We start from the raw sequence: 14,600 nt of genomic DNA, 5'->3' as shown, positions 1-14,600 counted from the left end.
GTAGGCATAAGTTTTTTAGAAGGCTTTTAGGTAGGAAAGGACAATAAAAGGGTGTCACTTCTTCAGTTTGTAAATGATACAAATTTTTTCTCAAAAGCTAACTTAGAGGAGTTGCAAAACTTTAAATATATTATAATGGTTTTTGGACACATATTAGGCTTAAAGATCAATCTTAAAAAATGCTCCTTGGCTGGTATTAATGTAAGTGAGAACTCTATTCAAGACTTAGCCTTGTTGTTGGATTGTAGAGTCTCTGTTTGGCCCCTTACTTATCTAGGTCTCCCTTTAAGGGAAAATCCTAGAGCCACTTCTTTTTAGGATCCATTGACAGATAGGATCTCTTGTCATTCGGATGGTTGCGAGAAAGCCTTTTTGTCTCTAGGTGGTAGAATAACCCTTGTGCATTCTTGTTTATCTCTAATCCCCACTTATTGCCTTTAGATGTTTAAGGTCCCAACTATGGTAGCGTTAGAGATTAAGAAATTACAGAGAGAGTTTCTTTGGTCAGGGTTTGGAGAGAGGAAAAGAGATCACCTAGTTGGATGGGATCTCATGTGTAAACCAACGAGTGATGGAGGGTTGGGTTTAGGGAGAATCTTCTTGATGACTAAAATGCTTCTTGGAAAGTGGTTGTGGAAGTTTCCTAGAGAAAGCAATGTTTTGGTTTAGGGTCATCCTTGGTAGTTATGGGTTGCACCCCAATGGTTGGGATGCCAATATGGTTTTTAGGTGGTTACTTATCAGAAAAAAAAAAAAAAAAGGTTTTTAGGTTGTTGTACCGTTGCCCTTGGAAAACCATAGCTCAACTTTCAATGATTTCTTGAATTTCACTTGGTACTTGGTGAGAGATGACACAAAATTTTTCTATGAGAGTATATGTGGCTAGGCGAGAGTCTGCTAAGATTTCAATTTCCAAATGCATTCCAAGTCATAATGGTAAGGAATCTACTAATTTTCTCTACTTTGGATCAATCCTTTTCCAGTCCATCTTGGAATATCAACTTTCGTTGAAACTTGTGTGATTTGGAGATAGGGGAATTGACTGGACTGCTCTCTTTCTTGGTTCATGTATTCTTATCACCTTCCTTTACAAATGAAAGAGTTTAGTCATTGACATCCTTACGACCTCTCACTATCAACTCATTTTACGAAGCTCTTTTAGTTCCCCTTCTCTCTACTGCTTTCACCTCCTTTACTCTTGCTAACTTAATCTAGAACTCAAAAGCTTCACTAAAGCCTAAGGCTTTTTCTTGACTTGTGGCTAAGAAGAAGGTTAATACCAATGGCATCTTTAGTTGAGGAGGCCTTACAATGCTCTTATGCTAGATCTTTGTGTTATGTGTTTTAAGAGTGGTGAATCGATTGATCATTTCTTTCTGCATTGTCCCACTCCACTAGCACTTTGACAGATTTTTTGCCTAACCAATCTTGATTTGACTCCTCCTAAAGGCATAATTAAAATATTGGACATCTCCTTTAAGGGCTTTGGAAGCCTTTCAATAGGGAAGATTCTGTGGTAGGTGGTCGTATTTATATGGTTGTAGAGGAATGCAAGGATTTTTGAGGGGGGATTGAGAACGTTAGTTGCCATTTGGGACTTGATTTACTTTTTCTCTTCCTTTTGGGCCTTGGTCACCAAGCCTTTTTCATATATTACTTTGTTACTTATATCATTGGATTGGAAAGCTGCTAGCTTCTCTAACAAGGTGAGGAAGTAAGTTGAGCTTGGTTCGTCCCCCTCTCCAATAGGTTAAGTAAAGTTAAACTTTAGTGGATGTTCTTTGGGTTACCCTGGTCATATGAGTATTACAGGTGTGATTAGGGATTACTTTGGTACAATGTTGAGAGCTTTCTTTAAGCAGGCGGGTGTGGGGTTGGCTATTAATGCAAAGATTTTGGCATTGTTGAAGGGCTTGCCTTAGGTGAAAGCTTTAAACCTCTCCACCCTAAGTGTATAGGGAAATTTTGCTTTTGTTATATGTTGGGTCATTAATAAGGAAAGATGTTCGCGAAAGTTAGAAAATTGGATATGCAAAATCTTGGATGTTGTCAGTGTGCTGGGTTGCTCCCTCTCTTAGGTTCCCCGTTCAGCCAACCAAGTTGTAGACCAGCTAGCCAAAAAAGGAACCATGCATTTGGTCTCCTTTGTCAGAGACTTTTTTCCATCTTGAGGGTGCTATATCTGTCTCCTTTGTATTTTTTCCAATCAAAAAAAAATATCTGTCTCCTTTGTATTTCGTTCCCTTAATGGGGTTTGACACTTGACTACTTTTTAACTTCTTTGTACAACCTTGAAGGATTTCTCTTCCTTCTTGTGCTTATCTTTTTAAGATAAATGAAAATGGTTGTTTCTATTCAAAAAAAATAAAAAAAATCTGTTGTTAATTTGAAGTTGAAAAAAAAAAAAAATTGTTGTCAATCTAAAGTTCTTAGTCTCTGTGTTTGTGAAGATGGGCTTTGGGTATAAATGGGTTGATTGGGTTAGATTATGAATTTCTAGTATAAATTTTTCTGTTTGTTTAATGGGATGGCCATTGGTTTCTTTTAGCGTTTGAAAGACTTAAGAAAAGGGGACCTTTTCTCTCCCTACCTCTTTATCTCAACTATGGAGGTGTTGAATTATCTTAGTCAGAGTGGAGGAGTGGATAACATCCATGGATGTAATGTTTGGAGATGGAGATCTTATACCTGCTTTTTGCAGATGACATTTCATTGTTGTATGAGGTGAGTGGGGATCCAATTTTGTAACTCAGATGTATCTTTCTGTGCTTTGAAGTGCTTACAGGTCTTAGATTTGAATTTGAATTTGAAAAGAGTGAACCTATTTGAGTTTGTCTGGTTGTGCAGGTGGAGGTTTTGGTTTCTTTGCTTGGGTGCAAAGTAGGCCAACTTTCATGCTGGTGCTTCTTTTAAAGCTGTATTGGTTTGTGCTTCTTTAGAGACGTGGTTTGCAAAAATTCTTGCTGCTTCTGTTGCAGATTAAAAAAAAAAGAGTCGTACTTCTTGGAAGATGCAACATCTGTCTTACAGGAAAACATTTACACTCATTAAGAGAACACTTTTCAGCTTGCCAGTGTACTTGTTCCCTTTTGTGATGTCTGCTTACTTTTCATGTTATTTTTGTGAAGCCACAAAGGATTTCCTTTGGCAGGATCTAGTGAAATGATCAATGGATTGCTTGGTTACGGAGAGGGACAACTTGTTTCCATGTTTTTTATTGGTCTTGAACAAGGCTCTGTTAGCTAATAAGTGGGTTTGGAGGTTTCTATGGATAGAGATAGATTATGGAGGAAGATCATGGTGGGGAAGTTTGGTGAGAAACAAGAAGCTTGGTGTTCTGAGATGGCAAAAAGGAGGATAAACTTGTTTGGAATCTTTTAAAGGGTGGTTTCTTCTCCATTTAGTCCCATTGAAGGCATGAGTGCCAAATTTAACCATTTGCTTTTTGTAGAGTGATATTGGGTCTCTTGTTTTTCCTTTCCAAGAATTGGTTTGGTGAATATTCTTATTTTAGATGAACTTGTGCATGGGGTAGAGTTGTAGTTAATTACTGCTACTTAGGTTGTCATTGTCTTCTTCCTCTGGTGTTTGCTTGGTGCTTCCTCTTCCATTTAAGGACATCCACAAATTGGCATGGAAGATCTGCGCTCAAGAATAAGAGGGAAGTTTTAAAGTAGGTCCCTCTGCTTTGGTGCTTGAGGAATGCAACAGGAGAAAAATTTTCAAGGTCTTGAGCAGTTAGAGATGCAACAGGAAAATCAATTCCTTAGTGTTCGTTTAGATAAACTTCCTTTTTTTTTTTTTAAATTAAAAATTTCTATATAAAAGTGTAAAATTTGGTACAAAAAGAATAAACATGTAAAAAGTACTTTTATTAATTTTAAAATTTGAGGTAGTAAAAATTTTAGACACCTCAATTTTTTTGAACAGTTTTTAAAACTATTATTTTTTTAATATAAACATCTAAGAGTTCTTCTATCTCATACAAAAGTTACTATTATTTTCTGATTTTAAAAACAGAAATCACAAAGTGTATTCAAACAGGCACTTAGCTCTCCATTTGTATGGTCAACAAAATCCTTGAATTGCAGATTCTCTTTTTGGGATTTTCTTAGATTTGTTGGCCTTAGGTCAAGGTTGATGTTGTTTCATCGTTTTTTATTTTATTTTATTTATGTTATTTTTTCTGTTTTATGTGTTGGTTAATCCTTCTATACTTCTTGTGTGTTTAGGCTGTACCCATCTTGTTAGGTTTGTTGATATCTTTGTTTTGCCTATAAAAATGAAAATTGCATTTAGACATGCTTTGCCAATTAAAGGCTGCGTAACTTTACCACTAGGAATGGAACGGAAATAGTTTTTTTGGCTTTGGTTTGTAGAATTTACACAGTCATAGTTGTAGTTTATTAGGCATTATTTTGTCATGTGTTACACTTTCTTCATTCCTGAACAGTGTTTGTCTTTTCCCTATCTGTGTTGAAAAGAATCATTTGAACTACAGTCTGTTGGGAATTGAAGCTGGAACCTCTCATTTTCCTACTCTAACCCCTTCCCACTTGGACTAGGTCTTAAGGGTTAGTTTCTCTCCATATCTTGTAGACTTTTAATGGTCCTAGTTGCTAAATGATACATCAATTTTGCTCTTAATTTGTTAGAGAAAATGTTTTGTTGTAAATATTCTCTCTTGGTTTGTTTTCTTAAACAATTGTCTGCACTTATTATTCTTTTGTTGGTTGTTGCTATGAAATAGTTATTGGTCTTCGTGGTTGATTTCTGTCTAGAGGAGGTTCTAACAGTTGGTCTAACCTGTTTGTGCAGTTCATTCAAATGTATGGCACTAAGATCTTCAGGGCGATCAACAATGTGGAGTGGGTAACCATGAAGTTTCTCATCTTTACCTTGAGCTTGGTTCAGGAGCTTCAAATAATGCAGGAGAGAACAGCAGACTGCAGTGTCAAAGTTAGAACCAAATCAGAATTTGGCTTTGCTGAGTCAATAAATCAATTGTGTTCTTCAGAAGCTTCTATTGCTACTGAGAAGTTTGTGAATGTTTTTGTGTATATATTGGTATGGAGTACTGATCTTACCCAGCTCTTTTAATTTTCCAGCTGTATACTATGGTCCCCATACAACTGGTTAATGACACTGTAAAATGGAAATTTCTCTTTTGGCCATGCAGGAGGAGTTAGTCACATATGCCAACTTGTCTTGTTCTATATTCTGGTCTGGTGTTGCAACTGAGGATGGAAATCTTCCTTGTTCCATTAAGGGAAAGCTTGGTGGCCCAAGTCAACGTCGGTTGCCATTGTCTACCTCTACATCTGTGCTGCAAGCTGTATGGTTTCTTGCACTCTTTATTAACCTCAGTTGCTTTTCAGCTGAGTATTGAATAATTCATTTGTTAACCTAATTTTTTGTTGTGCTAACCATGCCAAGACATATAGTTCTATAGGCATTTGCTCAACTTTGGACATGGACTTTTGTGTCTATTGTTTTACCATTAATTTTTGAGTCCATTTACTCATCTTTTGATACACATTGTTTATGTTAAGATTATCTTATTGATAATTTTCTTAAGATTCAACTTTTTTGTAATTTTCTTGTCATTTTTCCATATGATGAGCAGATAATGTCCATGAAAACTGTAGCATCTATATCATCATGGTGTGTGCAGTTGAAAAGTGATGCCTCGCTCAATCTCGCATTCAATTTTTTGTGGAAATCCTTTTGGAAGATTATTTCATGCACAACATGTGATTCAGAGGTATGTTCTGATTTCTTTAGATCTTCCAGTCTGAATGATTGTTGGATTTATGCCATATTGTATCCCCTTTTGAATTCGTTAGTTCATCAAGAGATATTTCCACCTATTGATTTGAATGCTTGGTTGCAGATTGGAGCAGAAATTCACCTTGCAGCATATGAAGCATTAGCTCCTGTTTTGAAAGCTGTAATATCTGTATTCTCTCCTTTAGCCTTGGATCTCACTGGGGAGAATGATAAATCAATGCTACAAAAGGCAGAAGGCAAGCCCTTGTTAGATTCCTTAGTTCTTACTTTTCTTCAGGACATTAATAGTCTCCTTGGATTTGGAGCTTTGGCACGAACTCGACGGGCAATTTTGATGAATTGGAAGGTGATCGGTCTTTGTTTTTTTGTGCTTCTGTTTTTGGTTTTACTTGATTCTCCTAACTCCATTTATTTCATAACTTGCAACATCTGGAAACTAGCATACATGGTTGTGAAGTAGCCTAATATGATTGTCTGCGTAGATTCTTCATTTTGTCCTTTTATGTTAACTAAAGTGTTCACCACCATTAATCCATTTGATTCTTCAGTCACATGGAAATGTTATAGAATGCTACTTGTTCACTTTTGGTTTACCTTTTTGTTGTTTAGTCTCAATGGACTGATCAATAAAATTACTTCAATACTTGGATGATGATGATAAATTGTTTAATTTGTTTGTTTGTGTTTTTTTTTTAAAACTTGGATTGAAGATGATGAACTGTTTAATTAGAATACATCCTTCGTTCTTTTGTAGGAATTTGTCTTTTTATTTATTACAATACCCAAAAAAAGAAAAAAAAGAGAGATTCTAACTGACATCTTGTGACTAATTCAGTGGCACTGCCTAGAATCTCTGCTGTCGATTCCTTACTATGCTCTTAAAAATGGAGTTCATTTAGAGCCATGTGCAACTTTCTTCTCAGATGCTGCTGCCCGAAGGATTTTCTCGGATCTTGTTGAGAGGTAAAACACAAGATGTGCTTTTGAGTAAAACTGTTGTGCTAAAGTATGTTTTCATTAGATATATGTATGGGTTCATATGGGCAATACTCTCATGTCCAATTTTGTCAGTTACTATTTATTTCTTTCTTATACAATTTTGTAATTTATATTTATTGTTTAAGATGTCTGAAATATCATTTTTATGGTTTCCATTTTCTCCCATTTTTTCCTTATGTTCATTGTGTTTCAATTAGATTACAAGAATTTTACCATGGATCAATTGTTAATTGTGATATCACAGCCTGGGTGTTCTTACTTTACTTGTATGGAAAATGTCTGTAATTGCTTCTTGCTTACTTTCTATTTATGACGGTAACATCTAGTTGCTGAGAGTTTTTATACTTACATGTTTCCATCCTAAACAAATTTGCAGCCTTGAGAATGCTGGGGAGGGTTCTGTTTTGCCCATGCTGAGATCAGTCAGATTGGCCTTGGGGCTGTTTACGTCAGGAAAGTTGGGTTCAGTTGTGTCCTCTTGTCATGGCGTGGATGCCCAGGTTCACTTCATATTTCCGATATAGAGTTGTGTCTATTTATGCACATGTTTATTGTCATATATACCTTGATGGCTATAAAAATGGTTATTGTGCATCCATGTTTATGATGCATGGGTACCAAATTGTTATATCGTATCTGAAATGCAGGCAGGGTGACAATTTGGATTCTGCCACCAATGCACTTTCAGGTATTTCTAGGAAGTGTTGTTACTGTAGGAGTGGGGTTACTTTTTCTAGGAAGTCTTTTTTCATGCATCTTTTCTGTCATGCCCACCCCATGTTAGTAGTAATAAAGGTTTGCTGATCCTTGATAAAAGTTCATTGATCCTTAGTCTATGCGAAGGCTACTTGGTGAAGGGTGAATGGTTTTTAAGTCCTGGTTGGATCATTTCTGGACACCATAGAAGAGGGGAATGGGGATTGCCCTTTTGAGGGATGCGAAAGTTTCAGGCTGTAAAGTCCCTGTTAAAGTATATTTTTGTTTGAATTGCATATTTGGTAAACATTTTGACTATTTGATAATCTGTTAAAAGAAGGCATGTTGCTACCAAGCTGGTGCTGCATGCACAAGAATTTCAGGGAGATGGTGGACCACCTTCTTTTGCAGTCCAACCTTGGACCCTCAGTTTTTAATTTATGTAAGATGAATTGGAAAATTCCCCCATCCTATTATGTTATCTTTGATGTCAACTCCTGCTCTCTCTCTCTCTCTCTCTCTCTTTTCTGTTGTTGTTGTTCTCTTTTCTTTTTGAGTTGTTGTGCTAAAGGTAGTGTAATAAGGCATTGAGTGCTGTCCTTATTTGGGATTCCATAGGTGATGCTTTCTTTATTTAGAGAAATTCTCCTAGGGTGGCATCATGCTTTTTGAGGAAAAAGTGGAAGAAGGTTTGGAGGGTTGTATGTTTGTGAGTCGTTTGGTTATTTGAAAGCGAAGTCAGACCAAGCACTCAAATCCATATTTCTTTGTAATCTTTTGTTGTGGGTTAGGAGGTATATATATGGGGATTCCATATCCGTCATAGATTTTGTACTTCCCTTTTTGCTTTGCCTCTTGATGCCCTTTGTATATGCTTTGTGTACTTTGGTGTGTTTTTGTTTGATGCTGTTAATATATTTTTGTTTGCCGAACTTCATTTTTATTTTTATTTTTTAATTTATATAGTTGATGATGATTCAATTTTAGTGTTTGAATGGCAAATGAAGTTCTCAACCCTTTGCCAATATGCTAATCTCAGTCATTCATGAATCTATGGGCTTCTCCGTTTCTGTGGTGTCTGAAGGAGGGACTTCTTGGAGAACTTCTGTGGACATTTATATTGTAAAAATGAAAAAAATATAAGTTCAAGTCTCCCTAGTGCTGATCCAAAACTTCTATTTTGTACATTTGTGTTGTACATATTAATTTTGTTTACGAGATTAAATTGATTAGCACATCAGTTCATGGGTCTCAATTTCAATGCAGATGATGTGGCATTTAGTTCGTTCTTCTTGGATATTGCATGTTAGCTGTAACAAGCGGAGAGTTGCACCTATTGCTGCACTTCTGTCTGCTGTCTTGCATTCTTCTGTGTTCAATGATGAGGGCATGCATGTGACTGACAATGGACCTGGGCCTCTGAAGTGGGTATGTGGTACTTCTATCCTTGCTGAAGGTTTAATTTGTGAGTTGTTAGAGCTGTAGTCTATTTCATCTTGATGTATATTATTGGTCCTCCATTACATAAAAATTTAAGCTTTCGGGTTTAATTTGTAGTTTAACATAGTATTAGAGCATTGTGTTACAGAAGTTCATAAGTTCAAACATCACTGCTTGTTTATTTCCCCATTGATCTTAGTTCACTTGCAAGCCTAAAGAAAGATGCCTGTTAGGTGGGGTGTTAGGACTGCCCATGTGGGCTTGATATACACTATTGATCCACCACTATCAAAATGTTTAAGATTTTGGGTTAGTTGGTAGGTTAATTTGAATAAACAGTTTTTTAATGTTGTAACACATATCTTGCAGTTTGTTGAAAAAATTCTAGAGGAAGGTGCAAAAAGTCCCCGGACTATTCGTCTTGCAGCATTACATTTATCAGGGCTGTGGCTATCAAATCCTCAGACAATAAAGTACTACATGAAAGAGTTGAAGCTGCTAACGCTGTATGGCTCTGGTATATCACATGCTTACCCATTCTATTTGTATTTTCTTTAATAAATTTATTTCTTCTTTGATCTTCCATTCTTCGTAATATAAAATTATGATGTATACATCTCCATATTGCATTTCTATTTTTTGTTTTAATCTGAAAGTTTTCTTCATCAGTTGCATTCGATGAGGATTTTGAAGCTGAATTAGCTGAAAATCATGATGCAAGGAATGAAGTATCATTACTAGCTAAAAGCCCAGACCCTGAGCTGACTGAAGTAAGCTATATCATTTATAAATTTTATGTGGTTCTATATTATTTGATGGTTACTTGATCAGCATCTATAATTGGAGTGAACAGACAGAAGATTGCTTGAAAAATTGTGGGTTTTGTTCTAGGAGTAACTTGCTTTTGGCTTTTGGTCCTTATTCAAATTGAAGTCATGGTCCCAAAACTGATTTTAGACACCAGTTATATTGTTGTAAATGGCATCAATATTACACTTACCTATGAGAAAAAACTAATATTTTTTCACATGATGGTAGCCCAATTATCATTCAATTTTAGATGTTAGTAATTCTGGAGAACCCATTTAAAGTATGGCTTTTGCTGCATCTGGAAGGGGCACCTTCCACTATATAGAAAAGAATAATTCATGAAATTAAACATAATTATATGGTGAGGTTTCTGTAGGCTCTATGATGGAGCAGATTGATTATTTTGTTTTTCACAAGCCATTCCTATCTTCAACGAAGTACCTGAAAATTTGGAAACGAGGTGCCAGGTCAAGGGAGTGAAAACCAAGAAACCTTGTATTGGTGGGGTGCTTTACCTCTTTCAGATTAAGTTTAGTGACTACGTCTTGAGCTACAAAGTTGTTGTTGCTGTCATGTCAATGATTAGCTTGCAAACCTTTCCTTCACTGGTGGTTGAAGTTCTGAAAATGTTAATGTGCAGCCAAGCATCATTGTTTTCCATCCCTGAGGCAATAAGTACTTTCCTTGTAGTCATGGATGAAAATATCCTGATTTTTTGGATTATTTGCTGATATTATTCGATAAATTGGATTTTGAGCAAAAAATTCTGATATTATCTGATAAATCAGATTTTTTTGGAAAAAATTCTGATATCGTTTGATAAATCATATTTTTCGGTGATTTATCGGCGGTCAACCAACTTGGTCAAAGCTTCTTTAGGCTCCAAAACTTTTACAAAAGCAAGGAATTGATCCTAGAACTTCAGCCTTACATAGGAGACACCATACCAAACTGGCTAGCTCACTTTTGATTTTATATTTCCTAAAACTCATATATATATACTTCTTAATACACACACACATACACACATCTTTACTTTCATTAAGAAAAAAGAATTGAATAAGTAAATATACTTTTTAATAGACTCGTACTAAATAGAAAATATTAAAATAAAATTTTAATAAATAAATTAATCTGAATGATATTATCTTCAAATTCTATTTAACTTGTTATTAAAAATATAATAATCATAATCAATTTTTTTTAATAATTTTTTTTCCTTGTATTTTTTGTATATTAATTAAATATATGAGATAACATAAGTTTACAAATAAATTTTGAAAAAGCACACATTTATCATCATTTTTTTTTGTCATTGAATGCATCAAATTAGATTATATTTGTATAAAATGTGTTTTCAAATCTAAATGTTATTGACGAATGTAGTAAATTATGTTATACATATATCAATTTCTTTCACAAAACAACCTCAATGTGTGTTTTATTGTTTATTTTATTTTTAGAGTTTTTCCCAACATTTTTATGAGTTTGATCAATTTTCATCTTGTTGATTTTTTTGCCAAAATCTCCATCAATATTTCCTAATATATCTTGATATATATGTAAAATCCAACTATCGATATTTCTATAAAAACCGATACTTTTATACTTGCTTGTGGTAAAGGAAAATCCTGTCTCCACACATGATGGCATCATTATCTTCATCAATAGCTTTAGTTGAGTCAACATCTTCAGCCTCTTCTCTCCATGGTAGCATACCCTCATCATCATGTTCTTCAAACATAAGTTGCTTACCTCATGGTTGTGGACTTGCAATTACATAAGTTCTGATCTAGGAATGAAAGGAATTATTTTCTCATTCCTAGGGTGTTTAACAAAAAGTGTACGGTCCCCTTGGCTCTAAATATATTTCATGTTCTTCATTGCCTTAGTAAATGTTCCAAACTAAGCTTTGGGGACTGTTTAAGCCTTTATTTGCCTATCGAAAAAGGGAAAAAAAAAAAAGAGCTTGATTCAATTGACAGACCTTATTGCCCTTGAAATTTACTTCTAGACCAGGGGTATCTACATATAAACATCCTCCTCTAAATTTCTTGGTGGAATGCGTTCTTTATATCATACTACTACAATGGCCAATCAAAGTTATTAGTAAGGGATAACAATCTGTGAATAGTATTCAGCTTTGCCATTGGAGCAAAAGTTTCTTAGTAATCTATCCAATGAGTTTGAGTATATCCTTCCCATCTTCCTAACATTTTATTATAAATACCTATGTTGAGAGAGAGAGAGAGAAAGGAGAAAAACCTTATTTTCATTCATCTAATCTCTACTTACAATTGAGAGATATATATACAAGGCTAGGAGTCCTAACTACCATACATGTGACCTATATTAACAAGGAAAGATAGTATACTATACATACATTATATTCAACACTCCCCCTCAAGCTGGAGCATATACGTCATATGCACCAAGCTTGTTACAAATATATTTAATCCTAGGACCTCTGAGAGATTTAGTGAAGATGTCTGCTAGTTGATCATTTGAATTGACAAAACTTGTAGCAACACATCCTGATGCGATCTTCTCTCTAATGAAATGACAGTCAACTTCAATATGTTTGGTCCTTTCATGGAAGACTGGATTGGATGCAATATGTAATGCGGCCTGGTTATCACAGATGAGTTTCATCTGTTCATCCTTTCCAAATCGCAACTCCTGAAGAAGATGTCTCAACCATATGAGTTCACATGTTGCCAAAGCCATAGCTCGATACTCGGCTTCAGCGCTAGATCTGGCCACTACATCTTGTTTCTTACTCTTCCAAGATATTAGATTACCTCCAATAAAAACACAGTACCCTGAAGTGGAACGTCTATCTGTGGGTGACCCAGCCCAATCTGCATCTGTGTAACCAACAACTTGAGTATGACCTCTATTCTCGTACAATACACCTTGGCCTGGTGTACTTTTGATATATCGAAGAATACGGATTACGGCATCCCAATGGCTATCACATGGTGACTGTAGGAATTGACTAACAACACTCACAGGAAAAGAAATGTCTGGACGAGTAATGGTGAGATAGTTCAATTTACCTACGAGCCGTCGATATCTCCCAGGGTCTCCTAAAGGCTCCCCCTGTCCTGGTACAAGTTTGACATTCGGATCCATAGGTGTGTCTACCGGTTTACAGTCTAACATACCGGTTTCTTCCAGGATGTCTAAAGCATACTTCCTTTGAGAAAGGACCACACCAGAACTGGATTGAGCTATCTCAATTCTCAAGAAATACTTGAGTTTTCCCAAGTCTTTGGTCTGAAAGTGGGTAAAAAGATGTTGCTTTAGTTTCTGTATACCATCCTGATCACTGCCTGTAATGACGATGTCGTCCACATAAACAACTAGATAAATACACTGCCCCAAGGAGTTATGATGATAAAAAACTGAATGATCTGCTGTACTGCGAAGCATGCCAAACTCTTGAACAACAGAACTAAAACGGCTAAACCATGCTTGAGGAGATTGTTTCAAGCCATATAGAGAACGGCGTAACCTGCACACTAAACCAGACTCCCCCTGAGCAACAAAACCAGGAGGTTGCTCCATATAAACTTCCTCGACAAGATCACCATGAAGGAAGACATTTTTAATATCCAGCTGATAAAGAGGCCAAGAGCACATAGCAGCCATGGAGAGAAGCAAGCGGACAGAAGCAATCTTGGCAACAGGGGAGAATGTGTCACCATAATCAGAACCATAAACTTGAGTATAGCCTTTAGCAACTAAGCGGGCCTTAAGGCGATCAACCTGACCATCAGGACCAACCTTAACTGCATAGACCCAACGACAACCAACTGTAGATTTACCAGGGGGTAAAACAACAAGATCCCAAGTGCCATTAGAGTGCAGAGCAGCCATTTCATCCACCATTGCCTATCGCCAGCCTGGATGGGAAAGAGCTTCATGGGTGCTCTTGGAAAGAGAAACAGAGGATATAGCAGAAACAAAAGCAGAATAGGGTGAAGATAATCGATGATAACTCAAAAAATTGTAAATAGGATGAGGGTTACGAGTAGAGCGAGTACCTTTCCGAACAGCAATGGGTAAGTCATGAGGAGAAGGCAGAGCCGGGGCAGGTGAAGCCGAAGGGATAGGAAGTGAGTCAGCAGGTGCCTCAGGAAAAGGGAGAGGAGCAACGACACGCGGGCGACGATGATAAACTTGAAGTGGTCGAGGGGGCATAGCTTCAGGTGGGGAGACAATGGGAATGGGCAAGACTTCAGAAACGGGAAGAGACTCAGAAGTGGTGGAAAAGAATGGTGAGTCCTCAAAGAAGGTGACATCAGCGGAGATAAAGTACCGATGAGTCTCAAGGGAATAACAACGATAACCCTTCTGAAGTCTGGAATATCCCAAGAAGAGGCACTTCATGGCTTTGGCGGAAAGCTTGTCCTGTCCAGGAGTGAGAATATGAACAAAGCAAGTACAACCAAAGACACGAGGAGGAAGGAAATAAAGTGGTTGGTCAGGGAAAAGAAGGGAGTGAGGAATCTGATCGTGTAAGACAGAAGAGGGCATACGATTAATCAGATAACAAGCGGTAAGAATAGCGTCCCCCCAAAAACGAAAAGGAACGTGACTATGGAGGAGGAGAGTACGAGCTATCTCAACAAGATGTCGATTCTTGCGTTCAGCTACCCCATTTTGTTGAGGAGTATGAGCACAAGAAGACTGATGAAGAATTCCATGATGAGACATAAACGAAGTAAATTGGGCTGAAAAATATTCCCTGGCATTGTCACTGCGTAACACACGAATAGAAATATTGAACTGGGTTTGGATTTCAGTATAAAATTTCTGGAAAATAGAGAATAACGCAGCTCGATTTTTCATTAAAAATA

At 36.6% G+C, this 14,600-nt stretch overlaps 1 protein-coding gene across 6 annotated transcripts in view; it reads left to right on the top strand.

Moving 5' to 3' along the window:
• LOC100855390 (uncharacterized) overlaps nucleotides 1-14,600 on the top strand; it is a 120,871-nt gene that overhangs the window by 59,953 nt on the left and 46,318 nt on the right. For all 6 annotated transcript variants that reach the window (XM_059734021.1, XM_059734023.1, XM_059734027.1 and 3 more), the window contains 9 exons: nucleotides 4,819-5,067; nucleotides 5,180-5,335; nucleotides 5,627-5,764; nucleotides 5,894-6,136; nucleotides 6,626-6,753; nucleotides 7,166-7,289; nucleotides 8,752-8,913; nucleotides 9,295-9,442; nucleotides 9,595-9,695. In XM_059734021.1, coding sequence (XP_059590004.1) covers nucleotides 4,819-5,067; nucleotides 5,180-5,335; nucleotides 5,627-5,764; nucleotides 5,894-6,136; nucleotides 6,626-6,753; nucleotides 7,166-7,289; nucleotides 8,752-8,913; nucleotides 9,295-9,442; nucleotides 9,595-9,695 — 1,449 coding nt within the window. The remainder of the gene's footprint in view (nucleotides 1-4,818; nucleotides 5,068-5,179; nucleotides 5,336-5,626; nucleotides 5,765-5,893; nucleotides 6,137-6,625; nucleotides 6,754-7,165; nucleotides 7,290-8,751; nucleotides 8,914-9,294; nucleotides 9,443-9,594; nucleotides 9,696-14,600) is intronic.

This window comes from Vitis vinifera, chromosome 2 (assembly GCF_030704535.1).
Source record: "Vitis vinifera cultivar Pinot Noir 40024 chromosome 2, ASM3070453v1".
Classification (NCBI taxonomy): domain Eukaryota; kingdom Viridiplantae; phylum Streptophyta; class Magnoliopsida; order Vitales; family Vitaceae; genus Vitis; species Vitis vinifera.
Note: the sequence above shows the minus strand (reverse complement) of the source record. Positions and strands in the feature narration are given on the sequence as shown.